The sequence below is a fragment of the Mus pahari genome, chromosome 7 (genome assembly GCF_900095145.1).
Source record: "Mus pahari chromosome 7, PAHARI_EIJ_v1.1, whole genome shotgun sequence".
NCBI lineage: Eukaryota > Metazoa > Chordata > Mammalia > Rodentia > Muridae > Mus > Mus pahari.
Genome location: NC_034596.1, coordinates 110799410 through 110824764, shown reverse-complemented (window position 1 = coordinate 110824764; position 25355 = coordinate 110799410). Strand labels below are relative to the sequence as shown.

Genomic DNA, 25355 nt, shown 5'->3' with positions numbered 1-25355 from the left:
TTGGGCTGGTGCTGCGTGCTGGGCCTGACTTCAGTAATCAAGCCACGGGGGCTGGTTTTTGGCAACAAGTTACTGATATCTGAGAGCCAAATGGCTAGCTTCCTGTGCCGTGTAAGGCTCCTGTTTCTTCTACATGCTTTCCCTGGCTTCTTGTATATCCATCAGTGCAGATCCTCATATATCCATCCAGCTGATGTTTTGGGCACTCCCAACTTTCTGGTGGGGAAGAGGTCCATGAGGTCCTCAGAGGCACAGATGGAAGAGACTGGCTTATATTTCCAGTGGAGTCCCTGATGCAGAGTATGGCTCCAGAGTCAGGATTCTCTTTCTATTCCTGGCTCAAAGTGTCCCTGACTTTCCTAGCATTACCAGCCTCTGCCCTGTTCTGAGCTGCCTGCTGCAGGGTGGTGCCCAACATGACCTTACCGCTGGGTGGCCCTCCCTTCCACAGGCACAAAGCCTGTGGATGATTTGTCACTGCTAGCCATTGTCCTGTGACCCTCCTGTCCTGGAAGCCTCACATCTCTAAGCAGAGAGTGACCCCAGAACACTGAGGTCTTTCCCACAGGCTCTTAGGCAGTTACAGAGGGGAAGTGCTCATTCAGCAGTGGGGAGACCTACAGACACACTTCAGCAGTGGTAGACACCTGGGTTGTGTGCCCTGGGGAAGATCTCCCTCCCAATGGTTCTGCCTGACACACTCAGCTGTATGGATCACCAAGAGGCATCTGAGGAACTTGGCCATCAGAGAGTTTATGGATCACTGGCCTATCATAGACCATAGGAGATGAGGGAGGGGATGTTCCATACCTGGCCATTCTGGAATGACTGTTCCTACAAGAGGTCACCATGGTCACAGATGTGGGTGTGGTCTGCTCAGTCTGGTGGTCTAATGGCAACTTCTGTTTTTGACTACTATATCGTGGCTATGCAAGGTGTTAACACTAGCAGGAGCTGATTAGGGGTCTGGTGGTTATCTGTATTATTTCTGTAAAATAATTACATCTATGAGAAGACATATGCACAATATGTTCCAGTGTCTACAAAAGCCAGAAGAGGGAGTTGGGCCCCCTTGGGCTCGAGTTACAGCTGTGGTGAGCTACCTGATATGGGTTTTAGGACTCACACCTAGGTCCTCTGTAAGAGCAGCAAGTGTTCTTAACCTCTAAGAAGTTTCTCTATCCCTGTTGTTTTTACAAGTCAAAAATAAGTTCAAACTTTTAAATTAAAAAGAAAAAGGACAAAATAAAGTTTACAAAGGACCTCAAAGTTGAAGCCTCCACTGGAAAACTCCCAGTTCCTAAAGGACCTTCCTCTCTTTGTGCTTACAATAGCTTCACAAATTTATAAGGGAAAGTTAGGTTGATCTTACCCAGTGCTCTAATTAACACTAGCGATGAGACCCATCCAGACAACTCAGAAAGTGATTTTAAGAAATAATACTCCAGTCAAAACCTACTCAGTCCAACTTCATCAGGCTTGATACCCCTTCTGTAGACACTAGGTCATCCAACTTCTCATTATAACATCTGAACAAAAAGTGGAAGCTTAGTAATTACCATATGTTACTGAGGGATTAAGTAGACCTGGGTCACAAGCCAGGGACCCCCAGTTTGTAGCACCAGGGGCTGAGGCCTGGTCCACAGTGTTCTGGTCAGCCTGACCTCACAGGAGAACCCATATACAGGACAATTTTTTTTTAACTCCAGTCCTAAGGATGGAGCCCAAGGCTAAGCCTAGTATACAAGAACTGGGCCCTGGAGCCTTGCTTAGTAAGAGTTTTGATGCATTATTTGTTTTTATTCTATGTATGCTAGTGTTTTTCTTGCATGTATGTCTGTGTGAGGGTGTTAGATGCCCTGGAACTGGAAACACAGACAGTTGTGAGCTGCCATGTGGGTGCTGGGAACTGAACCTGGGTTCTCTGAGAGAACAGCCTATACTCTTAACCTCTGAACCATCACTCACTCCAAGTAGGAGCTTTTATAACTTGAGCTACTCTTGAGTTACAGAAGTCATTTCATAAGGGCATCTTCATATGCATGAGGATGCTAGTGGGCTCTGTGATCGGGACCACACCAACCACGAGGAGGACCTACATCCTGAGATAAGATGTTGAGGGCTTTGACTTTGGATGCATGCATTTCTGAAATGCCTAGAGAACCGGGAGGTTGCATTGACCACACATCTAATTAATCCTGTGAGCCTGAAAACAAAGCTTTTGTTTTCACCCCTGCTGTGATGAGTCTGAGTTATTTTTTCAGGGGCTCAGAGACCCTGTGTACCCAGTTGCTCCAGCGACCTCTGTCCTGGTGGACACAGCACAGCAAAAGGTGGTTAGGATGCTGGGGAGAAAGGCAGACCGGTGTTTGGAGGTGCTCCTCTGAATAGCTTCTGGGTTTGTCACTTTGTAAAGACACAGCTTTTGGCTGGAGGTACATATACTGCTGAGTGGTAGAATGCTTTCTAGCAGGTATGAAGCCCTGAATTCTATAGTCAATCCATATAGTTCTGACATGTCATGGGATGTTCTTCCCCCTCTGCTAAGCCTGGTGGAGAGCCATAGACTGGGTTTCAACTAGCTGGGTTTAACTGAATCTCTGACAGTGGAAACATTTGAGTGTCTCCGGACACAGTGATGAATCTCTTGGGGACAGCCCCTGCGCCTTTACCTACTGGCTTGGATGATGCTTAACCTGACCAGAGGCATTGTGTACGGCGTATGTAAGTCCCGATTCATCCCCTTCTCTGCTCCCAGAAAAAAAATCACGCAAAGAGGCACCTTTAATACATTTAAAGTCCCAGAGGATTGATTGACAGTACCTTTGTCTGGACCATGCCTGGTCTCTGGTCCCTCAAGTGCTCCAGGGTCGCTGCGATATCAATCTCTTTAGCACCTGCAACAAATCACAAATTGGGCTGAGCTCAGTGCACAAGATAATCCACCCTGCATCTGCCAATCTCCTGCTATCGGGCTCCCTTTGGGCAAAGAGGCCAATTGAAAATTATTACACTCATCCTTCAGCAGCTTGGCAGGCAGCTGCAATTCCAGTGTTCATATAGAAAAATAAGGCCAGGGCAGCTTTCATTAGCATTAATTCAAGAATGCTGGGCAGAAAAATTGTTGTAAGATGCCTGCACAGATATTCACCAGCAGCCAGCCATTGCCATTAGGAAGCAGAGCTTTATTGGGGTTATTTTCTTCCTTATTTATTTATTTATTTATTTATTTATTTATTTATTTTTAGCTTTGTGGTACCTTAAAGGACACACTAAATCAAAGGAAGGAGCACACAAACACGCACATGCACACATACACACTTCAATCTTGATTACTTAGGGTTACTTTCTCTTTAAAATATGAAAGGCGGGCTGATCCTTTATGGCTTCATGTCGGTTTTTAAATGTACAGTTCCTTGCCTCCTAAAACTGAAAGTGCTAGATCTGAGGAAAACAAAACAAAACAAAACAAAGCAAGACACCCATGCTGTGTTCGTGGTAGGAGGCTTGTGGAGAACTGCGTCCTGGGTAGACGACACCTATCTGGGTGATGACGGCTGCCCATAACAGGCAGTGAGGTGTGGATCTCAACCTTATTAACTTACTGCATGCTCTTGTTTTTCTATTTTGCTAGGCCTTTTAGTGGCAAGCATATTCTCTTTTTAAAACTGTTTTATTTTATGTATATGTATATGCATATGCATATACATGTGTGCACCCTGTCTGTACCTGGTGCTCCTGGAGGTGGGGAGAAGACTGGGTCTTTTGGAACTATATTATAGCTGGCTGTGTCTCTGTGTGGGTGGTAGGAATGCGCGCTCTCAACTGCGGAGTCATCTCTCCATCCTGCCCCCACCCCCACCCCAACACCCAGTTTCTTAAACCATGGGCCCCATATTGACTCATATAACTGACTGTCACTTGAGAAAAATTTGACGATGATGGAAGATTTCAGAACGTGCCACAACCATAAGTTAATTCAAAATTTAATGCGTGGAGAATTTGGAGGCATTTCTGACTGTGCATGCCACCAAGCTAATGCCACACGACAGAGAAAGCTGCCGGAAACACCTCAGCTCATTCTGGAGACAGTTATGTGTCGTGAATCATATTGCTTTTTATTCTACATTCAGCTTTCTGCTCTTATTTAATAGCAGGTTAATTACAGAAAACATATTTTTGAAATATTTCCCTACTGTCACTCCTCAGCATGGAGGCATCAAATTAGTATATCTTTGGATTAAATTACTCTAGAATGTTTAAAAATTTTAAAAATCGCTGTTTGAGTTGCTGACTTGACTTTCAAATAAAATAGTTAAAGGAATTTTGGCTTGGAACTAGGATGGCATTTCCAACAATTCCTGATGAGATTCTAAATATACTTCTGCTCTTTTCTATTACGTCTTTATGAGAAACAATGTTCTTGGCCCTGACAATTATAAAATCAAAATATTGACCAACTCTGGAAATACTAAAGAAGCTCTATGCCCTGCAGAATCAAATATTCAGCCAAGAATTATTTATGTAAAAATAAATACTAGCATGCAAATTTGTCTTAGTCTTTAACAAATGGTAAATTATACATTTACCAAAGAATTGTTTTAAAATACATTTCTTTATGACTAATTTCTAGCAAATGTTTGATTTGTATGCCTTTTTCATATGTCTATATGCCTAGGATTATATAAAAATTCCTCAGGTACAAAGGGTCACAGACAGAAGAATTTAAGAAGCCTGTTGTGGCAGACAGTAGCCAAGCCATGTAGCAGCCTGCCTGAGAGCTGTTGCAGTTTAGTGGGTAGAAGGAAGTATCCTTTGACATGAGTACCACAGAACGCTGTGGGGGTCAGAGTAGGGAAGGCCTCCAAGCAGTCAGTTCAGCAAACCCACACAGATGTGGGCAAAAGGTGATCACATTGTTAGCAGAATATGGCAAAGTGGGTCAAGAATCTCACACACACACACACACACACACACACACACACACACACACACTACACTCACCAATACCATATAGGAGGAAGTGGAAACTTATCAAAACCCAGCAGCTTGTCCAAGGTCAGAGTGTTTGGCTCCACTATGGAACCTGGACCCGACTGAGCACAGGCTTTGGAGGACTTTGGAGTCACAACTGTCATCAGCATGTTTATATGCCTCAATATCCAAGTTGGAAGTAAGACTTTGAAATGTCTAAGGACACCTTGTTCCACCCTGAGCTTCTGTGGCTGTGCTGGGCACCTGAAAATGTGAACCTCTTTTGAGGCACTTTTCTGAAACAAAGGAAGACTATGGAATCACAGGCATTGCTCTATGCCATGCCATGAGGAAGGTACATGGGTTCATATTCACGGTCACTAACCTTGTCTCCTGTTTCTGTGATGGGGTAAGCATGGGGCTGTGGGCCAGTCCTCCTGGCAGAGGCTATGAGTAACTTACAAGACATAGCAGGTGCTGGCTGTGGTTTCAGAATGAAACCTGCATGAGAACTGAGCCTGGCAAACTGAACTCTCCCTGGTTCCAGGTGAAGGGTGATGACTTAGCTCTCAGTGACCGACCCCTCAGCTTCTGGCCCATGATCCCTAAAGTTGGGAAGCCTGGGTTCAGCATGAACCATTTGCTTCTTGGTCCTTCCTTGGTGTGATGAAGTAATTACCTGGGACATGAGCTTAAAAATGGTCTCCCTGAAACTAGTCTTTTAAACAAGTAGAAGGCAGTAACCCCTTCTAGTAGTCATAACATTATGGGGTTTTCATATGATAAATCAGGATAGGACTCTCCAATACTGCCTGATGCTCCAGGGCCACCTCCTTCCAAAAGTCTGGTTAGGAGTATCCCATATCTAGACAAAGTGACATTGGGTGAAGAGGCTGTCCTTCATGGATGGGAATTTATGAGGATAGTCACTACTGATGGCATACCATCCTTCGTGAAACCTTATTGTGTAACTCTTAGTGGTTGAAGCCTTATTGTGTAACTCTAGGACGTTACTTCGGACTACAAATTCTGAATAAAGTGTATGGGAAGCTGCATGAGCCCACCTCTAGACAAAGTGTTTAAAATACCAAGTAATACCTAGATGTCTCAGAATTCTCCTCGGCTTGAAGCCAACGCTGAATAGTGCAGGAGATTAAATTAATGATGGAAAAGTACAGAGAACTAAAATTAGTAGTAATGGATTTATTAAGTGACATCGATGGCCCTGTATGGAAAGCTGCTGTCTTCTTGAATGCCAGAATTAAGAGTAATTAGTTATTTGAAGTGCATAGACACACTTCTGCATAAAATCCTTTGTGAGGGATGGACAGGTGCCAGGAAATGCTAAGAGCAGGCAAGTCTCCTATCTCTGGCCTCCTGAGTATCAGTGAGACCCCACTGTGCCAGGCACATTCATATCCAGACACAGCTGCTGGGTGGGAAGGTAGATGGTGCAATGGTTGGCCCTGGCCTTTCATGCACAACAGCCTGGCCTTGCTTAATATAAAGAGATTTGCATGAATCTCCATTACTAGGAAGCTCTCATTATGGTGTGTTTATAATGGAACTTCCTCTTAAAAAACAAAAATGACCATAACAGAATTCTGTTGGTGACAGTGGGAAGGTGGAGCTGACTGATTATGGTGAAGATTTGCAGACCTGTTGGCTACAGCTACGGTGCTCAAATTTGAAGACATGTGAATAGTTAAAGAATGCAAATGGAAGAACACATGAGCTGCAACAGTGGACAGGGACACAGTGGGATCTTCAGGGGCAACCTACAATCTTAAGCCCTGGATAGGGATCACAGTGGGGCCCCCAGAAGGCCTAGGCAATTTTTGTACAAGAGCATGTGGCTGCGTGACACCAGATATAGGCTGAAGTCACACTCTTGGAACTGATGGAGTTATTTACACTGACTTTAGGGATATATAACAGAAGTTGAATCAGGCTGGGCTCTGGGCTCTGGGCTCTGGGCTCTGGGCTCTGGGCTCTGGGCTCTGGGCTCTGGGCTCTGGGCTGGCTTTGTTCTGAGCCACACATAAAGGATTTCTGTCTTGGATTTCCTTTCTACTCTACCCTGGAAAAGTTCATCATTATTCCTGCTGCTGGAAGACCAGAGAGCATGACTAATATAACCCATGTGTTATGGGCTAGTCCCTCAGTGGCCACTGGGGTACTAGAGAGCCATTAGTCCATGAATACCAACCACTCCTACTTTGCTACCTAATTCACAGAGAGGCAATTGCTTGAGAAGTCTACATATGAGCCAACTACATTTTTAAGACAACATAGTTCTTATTTTTTAAAGCTTTAGATAAAAATATCACCCATTAGAAATAAACATTAAAAGATTATTAGTATTAAAGTATTAAAACTATTTTTTTACAATGAGAAAATCAATTTGGAGTTAAAGCAACTGAGCAAAAATGCCCCTGGTGTGTCTTTATGAGATTTGCTTTGATCCTCTTGGAGTTTGGTTATTGGAGGCCAGGTCCATGTGTCTCAGCTAATGTCATTAGCTCACCTCCTTCCAAGTGACCAGGAGTGAGGTGGGCTCCTGCAGTCATTCCTCGGCTTGCCCCAACAGCATGCTTCAGAGGATAACTCAATAAGTGTGGACAGGTTCTGTTGCAGATGTTTTTACCCATAAGGCTCTGCACACAGCTAAGATGCAGTGTATTCTTTTACCCTTAAAACTACAAACACAACATGCATCAAGCATCCAGGACAGAAAGGCCTTCTTTTTATAGGAGTGGAATAGTTTCACTGGGGTTGGTGAGATGGCTCAGTGGTTAAAAGCACTGGCTATTCTTCCAGTGGACCCCGGTTTTATTCCCAGAACCAATATGGCCACTAACAACTGCCTATAACTCCAGATCCTAGGGCCTCTAAAACAAGGAGGTCTTCTGGCCTCCGCCAGCACCTCATGGGTGTGGTATACAGACATATATGCAGGTGAAACATCCACACATATAACATAAAAGTAAAATAAATCTTTAAAAATATTTTGATACCATTCTTAGAAGGAACTGAAACAATGGTCTCTCCTGTGTCGTAAATTAATTACAATATTTCACTTTTGCCTTTTGCTGTCCAAAGCCTCCCATAGACCTCTCCTTGCTTTCTTTCAACTTCATGCCTTCTTCATCTTTTAAATAACATGTGTATGTGTACATGCAAACACATACACCCCGTTCAGTCTGTGTAATGTTAAATACATCTAAAAGGAATGAAGTGGTCACTATGTCAGCAAAAGGCACAAAGAAGAAGGCATGTATGCCTCGGCATTACATATATGCTCCTTCATGCACGCAGGCATGCAAACTCATATGTCTGTCTACATCACACTCTGCATTTCATATTCACCACCCCTGCCCCCGTTCTCCCCAACTCCCTGCATACATGTGTACCAATACTGTATTCCCCTCTCCTGGCCTCTGTCCTGGCTAGTTTTTGCTTTATACATTTTCATGACTGATTCTAACAGAAGTCTTACCAAAAAACACAAGCACCAAGGTTTTTCTTTCTGACCTAGATAATCTATATTTTGCAAAATTTCTGGGGCTCAAAGGAGACAAATGTGCTCTATATTTGTTTGAAAACCAAAAAATATCAGGACAGAATAAATGGGCTTTCTGCTTTTTTTCCTTTTGAACAGATTCTAAATCATTGGTCTGGAGAAACGGAGGTGTTTCTAGGTCTTTACAATACAGTATAATAAAATCTAGAGCTCTGAGAGCAACTGATGAAGCCCCCACCCTGTACTGTTCCAGCATAGGGGACAGTGGAAAATGCCTAGCAGTGTTCTATGTGCTTCTGGTGCTTCTGACCACACCGCACATCCTAACTGCTTCGGATTCTTGCACATGATTCTGTGATGTGGAGGGAATGCAGGGGAAGGTCACAAAGTGACAGAGGTGACCCTCATGGCAGCCCCAGTGACATGACTACCCTGAATCCCTAGAACAACCCTTTCTTGACAGAGGTGCCTTAAATCCTACTCAATACAGCAAGTCAGCTAGTACGGCCCAGTGATGAAGGACACTTGGGATGTAGATCTGGTTGGGGAGGAGGACACTGGTCTGAGGTTGGGAGCTGCCTTGGGAGGGTACTTTAGAGAACTGCACCCCCTTCCTGAAGTCCCCTAGCTCTGCACAGGAATATAGGTCATAGAGAGACCAGGCTAGGCGGGTGGGCACAGTGCCATCATGTGGGTAAATGAGGAGCAGAGGAGGAAGAGCTCTTACAGAAAGCCTAATAATGGGTGCCCATCCTTCAGCAGGGTGCTAATGATATGTTTTGTTATGTCATAGGGATTGTCTGTTCCCTACCTGTGAGCACAGGTGGTCTCCCAGAGGTGCCATCCTCTTCCCAGACTCTGCCCCCAATATGAAGGAGGACCAAGGCTCTGCCAAAAGCACCCTAGTGTCTACACAGGCGGTAGCCAGGGGACAAAGACCATGGGACTCAGAAGTCAGAGGCTGCTGCAATCCAAGGGTGGGAAGGGAAAAGCTCACATTTGGACTAAATGACAGAGCAATTTATGGTTCGAGATGAAGGGCAGCTTCAAGAGAATGGCCCTGCCTGAAGTCAAGGGTCTGAGTCTCTGGAAGTGAACCCTCTTAGGTGGTATAGCATGGGAGGGACTAGTCCAGTGTGAGCCATTCTCTGGCTGAGGCAGAGGCACAGCCAAGAATCCCTGCTGCTCACTGGCAAGGCAACACCCCACAAGGATGAAGCCACATATGTGGACCTACACGTATGTTGTCTATGTGTCCTACACAACGTATGTATGTCCTACACAACAGGCCGCAGTATCAGCATAGGTGTGGTAGTCTCAACCCTTCCCAGCGGATAAGCACATTCTTTGTCTATCATAAAGGCTTTGTGGGGACAGCCATGTACCCGAACTCCCTCCCTGCTGTCTGTTATGGAACATGTCTGCCTCCTAGCTTCTATGTGTTCCACGTAGTAATGATGTCACCCCGATGCCTGGTCACCACCTCAGACACACTCGGAGCTCAGAAGAAATGTGCAGAGGGGCCCACACAGGGCCAACCCACACCATACATGACTGACAGTTCCAGGGGTGGGGCTCCTCCTACCTGGCCCCCTTCTTCTGGCTTTTAAACCCTGAACTCACTTGAGCTGTGAGGCAGGCTATCTCCATTGTGAAGACAGGTTGTGGCCCATCTGTGCCTTTCTCTTCCTGCCGGTCCTCAAAGCATTCCTCTTTCCCTGCAGTCTGCCCCATCTGTCTGTCCAAACCACATATGAGCCGGCCATGAGCACAGCCTTTCCTTTGTGCCAACCCTCTGATGCTATGCCAGCTGATGCTAGTTACTCCTGTAGACTCCTGCCTCTATCCCAGCTTTTACATCTTCTAGTCCTCTTGTCCCCATGGCCACCGGCCCTGTGAACATCCACACATGCTTCTCCTCTTCTGTGATTCTAGGCTGTAAGAATGGGACAGATTTGCTATCAGCCATTCCTGCCCTCAGTCCTTTTTCTGCCTGGTGGCTGGCTCATTACAGCCCAGGCCAGTCCCTGTTGGCCATCCCCTCTACTCCTGGAACATATCAAAGGCCACACTTCAGCTCTTCCCTGGTGGGCTCTGGCCTCTTTTTAGGAAGAGCAGGTCTCTACAGCTGACCTTAGCTAGTTTGAGGTTTTGGGGCAAGTCATCAAAGTTCTTAAAGCTCACTCTGTCACCTTTCAATGCAGTAGCCAGGTCCCCTTCTCCCTGTGAAAATGGCTTGTGGGTCTTCCCTGAGCTCCATGACAGCTCTGTTAGCACTCTCCATCACCTGACAGCTGTAGCCAGCCACCGACACAGCAAACATTGTGTGGTCCCAGATGCTGGTCATACGTGCTTAGTGGACAGGCTGACATGGTGGCATGTGTGTTGGACAGGTTGGTAGAACACCTCCATGTTTTAAGCTTGGGTTCTCTGAAAGCATGAATGGCATTGTGCTAATGACTAAGTGCTCTGGGGAAACAGCTCCTGGAAACAGTGGGAGGGAGGCCACACCCATGCCCTAGGACACAAGAAAAGGTGTTGCAGATAGCCCTGGGACTGCTTGTATTTTGATGCTAATTCTGCTCAAACTCTTGGGAGGGGTTGAGAATCAGGAAAGAGTCTGAACTCAGGTGACTTCCTTTGAACCTTCTCCCCACCTTAACTTGTAAAATAAAGGCTAGAGCTGGTGATTGGGCAGGAGAAGGGAAGGTGGAGCTGAAAGTTTGGGAGAGAAGGTGGAGGGGGAGAAGGGAGGAGAAGGTGGAAGAAAAGTGGAGCAGAAGCACATGGCCTGGAGAAACTGCAAGTTATAAGGGCCTCATAGATGGGGAAGATGGTAGTGTAGGGGTAGATCTTCCCAATCTAGGTGCACAGCATGTATTCATATTAATTGAGTTGTGTTTTCTTTGCCCAGGCTTATTTGGGTTGGAGATTTACTGCAACAAAAAGGTCCTATGTGGGGCTGGAGATGAGGCCTGGAGACACTTGCTGCTTTTATAAAGGACCCGGGTTTAATTCCCAGCACACACTACCTGTGACTCCCATTCTGGGGGATCTGATGCTTTCTTCTGGCCTCTAGGCATATCAGGCATGCACAGAGTGCACATACATACATGCAGACAAAATACTCATATACACAAAAATAAAAATAGGTCTTAAAGAGACAAAGTCCTGTGTTCTGTAGCTCTGAAGGAGCCAGGGAATGATGATGGCTGGCAGGGTCTCCCAGGCAAGGCAGGCATCCAAGGTGTTTTGTCTGATACTGCACTTACACTGTGAACATAGATCCAGAGGGATGGGATGGGATGGGGCAGGGAGGCTAGCCCAGCAGCTTCTGAAGCAGGACATGGGGCTGTGGGACAAGGAGGCTTGGCAGGGAGTGAACCCGCCAAAAGAAGGGTTTGTCTCTCCCTCCATCCTGAGGGATTAAACTCAGGTTGTCAGGCCCAGATAAAAGCCTTTACCCACAGAGCCATCTCTCCAGCCATCCTTTTAATCTCAAGTTGGTATATATGATTACATATTAAACAGGGTAGCTCTGGAGAGGTGCCACCTTTATAGATGTTCATTGAGCCATAGGTTATTAGTTGTGGAAGATGTTCTGTCACTGCCTATGCAGATAGTGCTGTGTTGTATGACCCTGTGCTGTGCGGTAGCCTTCAAGGGTCTCTTTGGGTTGTGATCATGCTTGGCTCCCTAGGCGGGCCTCCAGCTGCTCAGGCCTCCAGCTAAAAGTTAACTTCTCTTATAGGAAAATGAGGACTCTCTGTGACCTTGGATTCACAGCAACAAAGAAAAAACTTTGGGGGAAAACATTTTAAAAGATAAAACATTATAAAAGATAAATGAAACATCAAATTCTTCTGTGGAACAAAGAATGCATCCAAGACAACGAGGAAACCCCATTACGCGGGAAAAGGTAAAGTGCCAGCCAGCCACACATCTGGTAGTCATTAATATTCATAATATAGAAAGAATTCCTACAACAAACCAAGTGGCTCTAACTCAGACAAGCAAAGGGCGGAACCACCATTTATCCCAAGAAGCTCTACCAATGGCAAGTGAGCCTGTGAGCCGCTGGCCGGCACTAGGTGGGAAGGAAACAGGAGCAGAGCTGCAATGAGATGATGTCATAAATACCAAGGGGCTACAACCCCAAACAGAAAAAAGTAACTGCAAATGCTGGCAAGTGCAGGGGAGCCCACATGTCCTGGCAGTGAAAATGTAAACCAGTCAGCCACTGTGGAAGCCAGCATAGAGGTTGCTCACAAAGGAGTAAAGAAAGGATGAGAGAGCGAGAACTAACACATCTTCCATATGATAAGTTTCCGCATCCCTCAGTACTTACCAGAAGGGTTCCAGGTCAACACATCACAGAGATACTTGTACACCACTGTTTACTGTAGCAGAATTCAGATTAGCTCAGCTACGGGACTAGCTTAGGTGTCCATCAGTAGAGAAATGTTCAAAGACAGTGCAGCATTCACAACCTCACTTTTTGAGCCTTAGTGAAAAATGAAGCCCTGTTGTTGTTTGAGGGAAAACGGATGTAACTGGAGATGGTCCTAAGTAAATGAAGCCATGCTCAGAAAGATAACTGATTTTTCTCTCCTTGGTGGCTCCCTGGTTTTATATATATATATATATATATATATATATATATATATATATATATATATATATGATATATATATATATCATACATATATATATATGATATATATATATATCATACATATATATATATGAACTCTCACATGTCTGACATGAAGGTAGATGAGGAAATATCTAAGGGAACAGGAGGAACTAATGGAGTGGGGAGACTAAAGAGGATAGGAGAGTGAGGGAGAATTTTCTCAGCATATAATATATAATATATATTTATCAAATATAAAACTTGAAAGTAAATACATTCGAAAAATAGAACCCAGCAGAGCACTGGCACACAGCATGTGTGGGCAGAATGGAACCCTGAGCAGCAGGGTGGGAATGCAGGGTGGGACAGCCATGGTGGCCCCTGACTCAGCCATCCCACTCCTAGATACATACTCAACAGTTCCAAACAGGGATTCCAGCAGGTGCAAGCTACAAACAGACCAGTGCCTGTCAACAGATGAGCCAAACGTGGTCTGCTCTGGAACTGATTTTGGTTAGCCTGTTGAAGGGGAACATGAAAACACTGTGCTAAGGGAAGTCAGCCAGGTGTGTAAGGGTGAACAGACTGCTTCCCCAGGCATGAGATGCCCAGGCCAGTCACAAACTGCACAACTTGTAAGAGAGGGCACCCTGGAGGGAGGGACAACGGATGGAGAGATGGTTGTTGAGAAGAAGCCTGGTGCTGCATAGCCAGTTATCCCCATCCATTCTGGCTGACCTCACAGCATAGCAGTGTGTGCTAGTGTACGCCTACTCTAATACGCTTGTGCAGGACATGGAGGTCCAGCCTGTCGCTGACCAATCAGAAGCACCTGCCTAGCTCTGTACTACAGCTGCAGGGCCACGGCTGATGATCTCTATTCAAAGCAGGTCTGTGCCTTGTCTGGAGGCCAAGGGAACCTTTCCTCTTCCAAACTCCTGCTAGGAATGTTGCCAAAACCCTGCAGTCATGCGCAGTGTGCCTGTGTTGGCCCTGCCTGAGCGATCCTTAATGCCTATGGGTCCTGGTGCTATGGTGACTCAGTCCCGGAAGCTTGGGCCACTTGTCTTTCAAACTTCATAAGGAAATAGGAAGAAGCCCCGAGTAAGGGGATGTTAAGGCTGAACAGAAACGCAGAAAGCACAAGCTTAGGAAGCAGCAGCACGGGTGGAAACGTACGCGCATGCGCATACCTGGCCTGGTGAGACCCAAACACTTCATCGGGAGAGGCCCATGCATCTCTTCCCAGTAGAAGATGCATTTGCTGCACCCAACAACATATATCTGTGATCTCCAGACCCTATTACCTATGTGCAGCTTGGCCCTTCCAGCGTGGGGGTCCATTTACTTTGATTTCCAAGTGCATCATTGTCTACTTGCTAACAAACCAGACAGCGGGGAAAGAACTTAAATTATTCCAGCTCTATTCTTCTAGCGCTTGTGCTAGGCCTGAGGACCTTAATCCCTGAAAGGCTGCTTGAATGAGAGCCGCTGGGTGCAGCTGGGAGCACAGGGCAGAGGACTCCGAAGACAGCGCCCGCCGCTGCACAGGCCAGCTTTGCAAAGGCTTTTTTTTTTTTTTTTTTTTTTTTTGCTGGTCCTGCAATTCATTTATTTTAAGAAAGGGGACCGGGAAGAAAGGCTGCAGTCCAGGTCTTTGGGCCTCTGATCATTTGATGAACGCTGGGTTGGCAACGTGGGCCTCCAGCTTCTCAGGCCAGACAAAGGCACCCCAGCCGCCCAGGACAAAACCCCAGTGGCCTCTAGGGGTGGCGGCCTGGGAAAGGCCCACCTCAGTCTGTGAGGAGCCGCCTGCCCTTTGATCTCTCTTGAGACCCCAGCTGGGCCCCAGGTCAGGGGATTTCACACTGTAGACCCCTGGAGAAGGGGAGCAGGTCAGTATTGGTGATGGATCCTAGAGAACAGGGAGTCTGCTGGCTCCGACCAGTTCCACATGGATGATCTTGCATTGTGAGCACGGAGCCCACACTTTAAATGGAATCTGATATTACATGGTAGAATGGAGCTAGCAAATGGCAGGACGGACAGGCGGACAGATGACAGTTAGCCCACCCCCTGGGCCTGACCAACTGACTGCCCTTGCTTCTTTCTCTAGGAGGTGAATGGAGTCACTAAAACCCCATGCCAGATCATGCCAATCCAGTTTTCCCCACTAGGGCCCAACCCTGGCTGGTACCTTAAGAGCTCACCCTGCTGTTTGCCATCTTTCTGCATGAAATAAACGTTTGCCAAAGAGCTTTTTATAGCACCCTGCAAGCATAGCCATGAAAGAAAACATCAAGCTAAAATTGTCTGTATCGTTCTGAGGGAATTTTGGTGTAACAAAAGGAAAATATTATGTTCATGAGAGCAAATACAGGATGGGCGATAAGAGAAGAAGTGTGTGAGTCCTGTTGATTGCTACTGGCACCAGGCGTCAACGACTGCGCGTTTGCAAAGAGAAAAGAGGTTTCCAATGAGCCGGAGCAGCGTTCATAGATAAGGAGAAAGAAGTTTGTAAGAAAAATGTTAAGGTTGTGTTACTGTTCTGCCAAACAACATCACTAAACGCTGTGAGCAAGCGACAGGGCCTGTGCTTTGTGCTTGGGCTTTTGTCTGTGCATCTTCCTGCAAATAGCTTAGCAGGGGGGTGGGGCTCAGAGAGGGGGGGGGAGCCAGAGCCCGGGGTGGGGGGGNGGGGGGGGGTGGCTCAAGTGACTCCAGGGCTGCTTAGCAAGCTCAAGGGTTCACAGTTGAGGGAGGCTGTAACTGTAACGTGTTGCTCAGATCTGTGCTTCCTAGACTATAGAATGAGTCAGTCAGGAAGGATAAGGTGAAGGCAGGCAGGCAGGTGCTGGGCCTTCCCAGCAGCTCTGCCTGGGGATTCTCAGAGTGCAGGTCCCCAGGAGTTATGGAGCCTGCTCCTTTAACTTTATCCCTGGCTTCCGTTCCCTCAATGGTCTGAATTCCACAGGACAACTGTTTGGTCGTTATAGATATAAATAGTCTTATTGTGGGCCAAGTATCAGGTTGAACTGTTCAAAAACCAGCACAGGAATGCCTGAAGTCCTCTGGAGGGACAGGCACTAGTCTAGTCCTAGGCCCCATATCCTAGGCCTGCAACACATTTTGAGTCTTAAAGAGGGTGTTAAAGGACTTGTGAGGGGTCAGGGTGTGGCTCAGCAGCACAGTGCTTACTTAGCTTGTGTGAGGCTGGGAGGACACACACACACACACACACACTGATGCATTACTGATGTATTAGAACCTGTTCTTAGGTACCACCCCTCTAAACCAAGTCTGCCTACTGGTGGTATTAGAACTTGTGCCAAGGAGTCTGAATCACACCTTGCAAAACCAGTAAACAGCTGCAGATAACCAGTAAACAGCTGCAGATAACCAGTAAACAGCTGCACATAACCAGTAAACAGCTGCACATAACTAGTAAATGGCTGCACATAACTAGTAAACAGCTGCAAGGATGTGCTGGCCTAGAGCAGGGTTTAAGGTCCAAGGCTGCCCTCTGGCCTCCTCATACTGCACCAAGCTGCACGGGGCAGACCCTTATTGGAGACACACTATGGGTGCTGGTTCCACCTAAAATAAAGAATGAACCTCAAAAATAACCACACTTGCCACAGACAGCCTCAACACCACTTGACTCAGGAAAGGGACAGCAATAGGCTGCTTTTCTCCAAGGCCTCCTGTGGAGAGTGCTCCCCATGTTGCTATAGCAACACCATCCCTCTCTCACCTTTGGCCATCTTATTGAGAACCATGTCAATCAGGACGTAGGTTCCACTCCTGCCAGCGCCGTCACTGTCAACAGAAGGAGAGAGAGTGAAAGGCTGCCTACCCTGTGTGAGCAGGCTCAGACAAGCCGGCAGCCAAGTCCTTCCTCATTCTCAAGTGGGGCTGGGAGAGGAAGGGAGACAGCATGTTAGAGGGAGAGAGGGCAAAGGATGCACAGTCAGGGAGAAGCAGGGCCAGGAACGTGTCTCTCGGAATGCTCTTTCTCCTCGCCCACCCTTTACTCTGAGATGTGGCCAATTTTGTCAGGGAAAAAAAAAATGAAGAGAAGCTTGCTGGTGCCAGAAGTAGATAGCATCTGCCTTCTACCATCCCTGATAGTATTCTGTGACTCCGAGCCAGCAGGCGGCCAGGTGGAGAAGACTGGGTGGTAGAGCAGGGCGCCCACCCAACTCCTGTCAAAGCGCATGGCTCTCCTTTCCAGGCGCCCTCCCATCTGAGGGAGAAGGATACCTTTTGTTCATCTCTTGATTGTATTCTTCAGAAAGCACCATCCTCTCGTGCTTCCCTCCAGCCACCAGCTATAACTGGGAGGTTTGCCACTGGGACCAGAGTTGTAAAAATCACATCTCAAAAGGTCATGTTGTAGAAATCATGTTTTGAATCATGTCTTCACAGTTGTAAGTGGAAGGAGAAGGAAAATGCCTTTCTGTGGGAACAGTGGCCTAGCATCATCTTCTCTCATGAGATGTAGATCCCATGCAGGTGTTACAGTGGTGTCTTGCGAGTTTTCAGCACGCTCTTCATCAGAGGGGTTTGTCTTCATACAACTGGCCTCTCCTAAACGGAGGATGCCTCACATGTACACTTTTTGGCAAATCAGCCGCATCTTTAAGGGGAAGCATCTAAGGAAGACAGCGCTGTGGCTCCCAGGGGGTTGGGAAAGCCCTCAGTCATCCTTCTCAAGTGGAGAGCCCTTGCCTTAGCGTTCACAGCTTCCCCCAAATGCTGTGAGCTGGCAAGAGGGACTCTTCACACTGCACTTTCCCTTGCATGTGGGCTTTCGGGATCCTCGGTGGGTGCCGTGACAAGGAGCTGCTGACATCCTAGAGCCTGACGTGGCTCACTTCTGCAAGTGGCACGGACTCAGAATATTTTAAGCAATACTATGCAAATCTTCCAACAAACTGCAGCTTGTCTTAGAACATTTACAGGTGAAAGATGCTTTGCTTTGCTTTGTGAGACATGAAGCCAAAGGCTATTTTCACTCTCTGCTCAAAGGCAGAAGCATTTGCAGGTTTTGCACGGATGTACCCATGCACATGCACGCGCACACACATACACACACACACACACACACACACACACGCACACACACACACACATACACACACACACATGTGCTGCTTGACCTTTAGGATAAAGTCTTCTTTTCATTCTGGACAGAAAGGCATGTTCTGTGAGACATTTCTAGAGAAACAGAGTGTAAACTCTTCACCATGAACTGTTGAGTATGGAGCCGCAGTAGAGACAGAGCTGATGGGCTGAACATGTCCTCTGAGCTCTCACTGGTATGACTTTGGCCTCAGCCACTGAGAGCAGAGTGGTGGTGGTGGTGGCTCCATCTTTATAGACTGTCCCTAATGTATCTCCAGGCATTCTTCATCTTGTGACTGGGATAAAGCCACATGCCTGAACCTGTGGCCCTCAAATTTTTGCAGCATCAAGAGGGTTTAAGAAAAAAAATAAGGCATTTGTGTGTGGTCATTTAGAAGTAGAAGACAGCCCGTGGTACTATTTAGTCCATGTGCAAAGGCAAAAAGATGCACAGCTTCCTCTAGCCAAACAGAATGGCAAATTAAGTTTATATCTGTGGTTTCCCTTAGAGAAACCAGCTAGATACATTTGCCAGTCAGCCAGAGAGCTCAGCCTGCACTGTAATGGTATCTGTTAATGTTTTGAAACAGCAAAATTTAATCCATGTTGAGTTATACTTGCCTGCAATGGACAATTATCGGACAAGAGCGGCCTCTGTAGCATTTGTTCACTTTTCTGAAATAAAGAGAGATAAAAGTTATAGTGACATGCTGACTCTGTCATCCAAACTCTAGCAAGCCACAGCAAAGTCCATAAGACACAGAGAATGGGGATTTACATATCTAGCTCAATGGTTTGTTTCTCCTTTCAATGGCAACTCAGTCAATGAGCTTTAAAAACACATTTTAGGTATCCATAGTGAGTGCTTTTTCTCCCTTTGCCACTGTGAGCTCTAGGTTTTGGGACACAGGTACAGGAGCCAGGCCTGTCCCTTCTGGCCTCACTCTTCAGGTTTTCTCTCTTCCCTCCTGATGTGGCTCCAGTGACTGGGCTCCTGTTGGGAAACTCTGAGTTTTGTCTGGTGTGTTCAAAAGTCTTATAGCCTATTTACCACACTGAAATATGACATTATTATATCTAAATACAATACCCTAAAGATCCTATCTTATCTGCTAGCTTGAGACAAGTATGTAAATATTGGAGAACACTCCAGGGAACTCAAGATGGTCTTTTCTATTTTTCTAAATTGGGGGTGGTTTTAAAAATAATTTCACTGTTAAAGTTTGGACCCCTAGTTACTATCCATGAGATATGGAAGGTATTGTCCACCAAATCATATCTCAACCAGAGGGCTTGTTATTCATTCATAGTACAATGTCCAAGCATTACTCTTTAAATTCAGCGAAACTAAAGAAGTTTTCAGAGCACATTAAAGTTCTCAGTAAAATATTCTTATCAAGAAAAGCAAGGACAGGATCCGAGTTTGCTGGAAGGGGGAAAAAAAAAAACCTGTGATGAGTGTGAATACTCTAGAATGTGCTGTGTGACCTCCTACCATGAGACTCAAATTAGAGAGAAAAAAATTGGCAATACAATACAAAAAAAAAAAAAAAAGTTTCCCCTTGAACCAGAAATGGGAATATGTCACGTTTCTTTGCCGCCCAAGCACAGTGACAGTGTGTGGAGAGAGAAAAATCAATCAGCTGTGGCTGCAAGCCTCCAAGCAGAGAGGACCAGGGGGAGGGGGCAGTAGCCTATGTCCTATAGCCCATGCACTGAGTAGATAATTTAGTATCAGGCAGCCCAATAGCAGAAAGCTTTTCTTTTCTTTTTTCCTTTTTTCCTTTTTTTCTTTTTTTTTTATTTGACGTCTACTGAAGTGTTACTAGACTCAGCTACTTCTGATAGAAGTCTGAGTCCCCCCTCCCCCCACAACGGAACTAGCAAATGGGAATTGAAGGGCAGATGAAGAGCCTGGATAAGATGTGCCCCCCTACAGACAGGTCATGTTCAAAGCTGTTTTCAGCTGCACTTGCTCTCTGGCAGCTCTATCTATATAATCTGTAAAAAACCCGCACCATCTCAGAGCCTCTGGACCACCCACTGAGGCTCCAAAAAGGGGGCGTTCTCAGAACTACGAGGGCAAAACAAGTAAGCTCTCTCTTGGTCCTTTCTGAGAGAGCCTTTTGTGGTCACCGGTGTGAGGTTGAGGTGCATTATGGGAGGAGGCGAGAAACCAGAGACAAACTCCCTCTCAATAGAGCCCACATATCAGGATGCTGGAAAATAGCCAGGTTAGAAAGCAGATCCACTTGCTCTCCTACTAAAGTTTCCTGTTCCCCACTGGGTTCCAGCTCGGACACACAGAGGTGCTAAACACAGAGCCTGAAACTAGATCCTGTGCCCAGGGCTGAGGTGTGGCAGTGATGGAGCCCTTGCCTGGCAGGCACAAAGCTCTGTGAGACCAGGGGCCAGGCCCACTGGGTGGCTTTCCCCTCCAAGCCTTCTTTTTCTGCAGAGTTCCCTGCTAACAGGAACAACCACAGACCCATGCCTTTGACTCCTGGCCACACTGTATGCTTAGCTACTGTGGGTTGGGAAACTGTCTGCATGCCCATAGATGTCTAGTTACCCACAGATGGCTAGTTACCAGGTTTACCCAGATGGCTAGTTACCAGGTTTACTCTGTGCTGTTTTCCAGATGGGAGCAAGAATAGAAGATGCACTGTAAGGAAAGGGATCTGTAATGCAGACCACTGTTAACTCTCACACCCATGGTGGCAAAATGTACCCACAATCTCTCTAGGTAGGAGTGTGACCCAGGCTAAGTGGCTGCCACCCAGATCTCCATTCCTGTGGTAGGTCCTATCTTCCTCTACAGGAGGCTTAAGGCATGATTTCTCTGGATTGGTTGCCCCAGGAGGCCTTTGAGAGATCTCACTGAAATGTTCATACCCACACCAGACCCCACCCTGTGCCAGACATATTTACATGCAACCCCGGGCTGGGTGGGAGACACGGTGGATGGAAATACTTGTGGCGTGATAGCTTAGAACTTTATTAACAAGGAACCACAGGTTATTACAGCGTGAAATACCACAGAGAGAAAAGCAAAACCGTCACACAGAGAGCCCATGTGTTCATCCGAGGACCTGAGATGCAAGGGCTGGTTGTTCATGAAGATGAGCAATACACGGTTGTCTTGTTTTTTTGCTCTTAGACAGGTTACCAGCAAGCGAGGTCTCCGACATTGAGCAGAAATGGATACTATGTGGACTTGTACAGGAGGATCTCCCCAAGAAGGAACCGTTAGCAATACAAACCAACCCTTGGTCACTGAGTGAGTCGCCATGCAAACGAACAGCAAGCAAAGTCAGGTGAGGTCGTTAGAGGCTCAGAGAGGGGCCCCCATGTCCCTGCTGCAGTCACAGTTTCCAATGATCACTTTTGTGACTATGCAACTGGGCTCATATTACTAGCTGCAACGTCACAAAAATGACACCGGCCACCGCTAAGTAGCTGGCAAAGTAAGGGTTTGTCGGTTTGACAGTGAGCAGCGTTAGTGGATGCATGGAACACAGCAAGAGAGGGAGGGAGGGAAGGAGGGAGGGAGAGAGAACACGGAGACTGGGGAGAGAAGAGAGGTTTGTAGAGCCAAGCCCTCACATGTGACTCTAATTATCTCTTAGCAGTTTCTCTTTAAAGTGTAAATGTGTGCCCCCTGGGCTCCGGCAACAGTTAATTACACATCTTGGGTGCCTGACACACACTCCAGGCCTGCTGAGAACACTAGGCTATTGTTCCAAGACTAGAACCTCCTCCCCTGAACGAGGTGGGGTCCACAGAGGTGGCTTCCTATCCATCTAGCTGACACTGGCAACTTCATTTCTAAGCCAGGGTATCCAGAGAGTGTGGTCATTTGTGCCAACTATCCAGGATAAAGAAAGGTTAAAAGGGTCCTCGAGTGAGCTGCTGGGTCCTGCACAAAGCTCCAAGGAAAGCTTTCTCCCCCACTGAAGCCTGCAACACGGGGCTCAAAGTCTGTTTAACATAGGACGTTACATAAACCTTGGATCTTGTCACCTCAGACTCTGGAGTTGGGGAGACTTAGGGATTCTGATTTTCTCCATGATGTGTCATGAACCTTGAGGGCTGGATATGGGCATGTTCCATTCCATATATGAATACAGACACGGGCCTATACACATATATGTGCAAACCCCTTGGATGCGCTTAGAGACGGGTAGTGAGATGGACAGCCATCTGCATAGCTGCATCCACTTTGCCAGTCATGAGCAAAAGACTTCCTATGTGTATCTTCAGGAGGTCTGTACTGGGAAGGGTCTGGTGGCTAGGGAACTGGGGTGGGAAGGAGGTCGCTGTGGCTCCTATGGGGAGGTGACGGCTGGGCAGGAGCCACTGGCCTTGGTACCAAATTCCCGTCTTTCCTCAAACTCTTTCACGAAATTTCTTTCCAAAGAATGACTCATTCAGACAAAGAAATTTTATTCCCAGCACTTGAAAGGCAGAGGCAGGCAGATCTCTGTGAGTTCCAGGACAGCCTGGCTTATGTAGTTCCAGGACAGGACAGCCAGAGATAGGGAGACCCTGTCTGCAAATTTTCTTTTCCGTGTGGACTAGAAGTAGCATCATGTTAAGCTTCAGAATTTGTAAGATTTGAATTTAAGCAGCCCAAGCCCATCTTGGCTCCGTTTCTATCTCAACACTCTCCTTGACTTCAGGCTGGGGACTGTCATATCATCTGGTGATACAACAGTTTGTAAAACGCTGTGCCCTGGCTCCCTAATTCCTTGTCTGAGAATCTGCAGGGTGGGCAGATGAGCGGGCAGGCTTCCAGTTAGCTACATGTGGGACACAGAACTTGACACTGGCGTGGATAAGATGTCTCTGCACTTATTACCACTTTGGCCGGCACTGACCTATCTATCACGAGTGTGATGGGCAAACAGCTCGTCTACCTCATATTTTTCTTGGTTTTACACCGTCAATATCTTCCTGTAAGAAAGTCTAGCATTCATCTTAACAGCTCAATAAAGACACTTTGAAAGGAGACTTTTTTTTTTTTTTTTTTTTGATGGTTGGCTGATTTGGAGCAACAAATAAACAAGCAAACAAAAATCGAGTGCATTCAAAAGACTGTCACTTTCAAAACTTCACTAAACACACATACACATTCATGTGCTCAATATATTTAGGCTTCTATACAAGACTCTCTATTCTAGAACCTGGCCTTTCCCTGGCAAAATTTCCTTAGCCTAGCTGGAAGATGAGTTGCCAAATTAAAAAAAAAAAAAATCTGACTTTACTAAACTGTATGGGATATAAGTCTTAGGTGGGTTTCAGAATCTTATCAAATTATGCCTACGCCTGCAGAGCTCTAAGATGCCCGCTGCCTCACCTTTATCACTACTACTGATGGACAGTCACTCCCACTGAACAGGGGCACTAACTACACACCCCCTTCCCTCTCTCCCTTCCTCTTCCTGCCCAGTTGTTACATTGGAGGCATCATCTCAAATCCTGAGAGACCTGGCCCAGCCCACACACTGTAGTTGCTACAGTTTGCAGCATGCTCTTCGTTTTACCTGCGGAAATCCAGGAGTGATCTCGTGGAGGAAGGGACTCCCTGGTCATACCAACTCAGGAAGTGGAACTGGGTCACCGTGCGAGTCTCATTGGTCTGCAGGTTCTTCAGGTAAAAGCTTCTCACCAGGAAATCCTGGCACCATATGTGCTCAGAGACTAGATTGACCTGGTGGGGACAGATTAGCAAAGCTCGTGAGCCCAAGAGTGCAGAGCACAGCGTTGTGTTTGGGGAGAGAGGAGACTGTGGTGAGGAGACACAGGTGAGGAGAGACAGGTGAGGTCTGCTTTGCCCCAAGGTCCCCTTCGCTGAGTTTAGCTGGTGCCTAGTTTAGATCAGGGGACAGAAGACTCAGCAGATACTGAGGAGTCCTACATCTCCCAAGTTTAGAAACTGGCTTCCCAGTGATACTGTTAGGGCTCCTGTGAAACCTCTAACATGCTCTCCATGTGACTTTTTCCTAGCTTAAGTACCACAGTTATTGTGTTCATCTGGTATGTATAGGAAACCCAGCAAGGGAAATATGCCCCTCACAAAAAGGCCAAATACTATAGACCCATGTCTATATTGCCATGTCTCAGGCAAGAAAACCCACCAGCCACTAGAACATGGGCAGCATTCTCTATGAAATGGACCTTGCTTGAATACTTGTTATTTGAAACCTTGGCCACCTTTACATGCAGACATTTTTTTTCCCTTCCTATCAGCCTTTAGACTTAATACAATTGTGATATGGAATACCTGCATTTATTCCTGAGTTTATCCCTAACTAGGTTGCAGTGTAAGGCATTGGGTCTCTTGGCTGCATAACACCTGGATCCCTGGGATGTCAAAGTGCTGACAGCCCTCCCTGGGGATGTCCTAGCCTCACAGGTTAGGTTGTAGATGAGGACTAGAGACATATGCTTCTTGCCACGCCCCTGAGAAGGCACCCAGTCCTGGTACCTCGTAGACATGGTAGAGGTTGGAGCCTTCATCGGGCCAGTAGTGATGGCACTGCCGGACGCCGTTCTCCGAGAGGGGTGTCAGCATGACAATGACGGCACAACCGCTTTCCCACACCATCTGCAGGTGATACAACTTGTGGTTACTACAGTCTCCAATGTCACTCATGAGGAACTCACTTCTTTCTCCTTAGATTCTGCACACTGCAGCTGCTTCAGCCCTCTGAATACATTATCTCAATGTTCTATAGGCTCCATGAGATATTTTTTAGAAACACTCAATGAATTTTGCTCTCAACCCAGACCCTTCTTGGCTGTTGCTTCCCAACTTTATTGTTTGAAGCTGAGTCTCATTGTGTGACCTAGAACTCGCTATGTAGGCCAAGCTGGTCTCAGACTCACAGAGATCTGTCTTCCTCCACCCCCTGAGTGTTAGGATTCGAGGAGTGTATCATCACGCCTGGCGACTTTTGGTCTAGAAAAGAAACTTTCTAGAATGCAATACAAAACTGGTTCAGGCTGGATGAGCCTGGTGAAAAACTCTGTTCTGCAAGCAGACTAATGGCAGTGGCCACTGATTTGTTTGTTTGCTTGCTTGCTTGCTTG

At 46.6% G+C, this 25355-nt stretch overlaps 1 protein-coding gene and 1 long non-coding RNA gene across 2 annotated transcripts in view; one reads left to right on the top strand and one right to left on the bottom strand.

Moving 5' to 3' along the window:
- Ptprn2 (protein tyrosine phosphatase receptor type N2) overlaps positions 1 to 25355 on the bottom strand; it is a 755793-nt gene that overhangs the window by 4338 nt on the left and 726100 nt on the right. The window contains exons 18-22 of the mRNA XM_021201639.2: positions 24751 to 24870; positions 23807 to 23973; positions 18882 to 18935; positions 16888 to 16952; positions 2824 to 2897 (exon numbers count right to left, since the gene is read on the bottom strand). Of these exons, the coding sequence (XP_021057298.1) occupies positions 2824 to 2897; positions 16888 to 16952; positions 18882 to 18935; positions 23807 to 23973; positions 24751 to 24870 (480 nt within the window). The remainder of the gene's footprint in view (positions 1 to 2823; positions 2898 to 16887; positions 16953 to 18881; positions 18936 to 23806; positions 23974 to 24750; positions 24871 to 25355) is intronic.
- LOC110324243 overlaps positions 1 to 25355 on the top strand; it is a 98639-nt gene that overhangs the window by 61148 nt on the left and 12136 nt on the right. The window contains exon 2 of the long non-coding RNA XR_002380681.1: positions 12249 to 12416. This is a non-coding gene — a long non-coding RNA (uncharacterized LOC110324243). The remainder of the gene's footprint in view (positions 1 to 12248; positions 12417 to 25355) is intronic.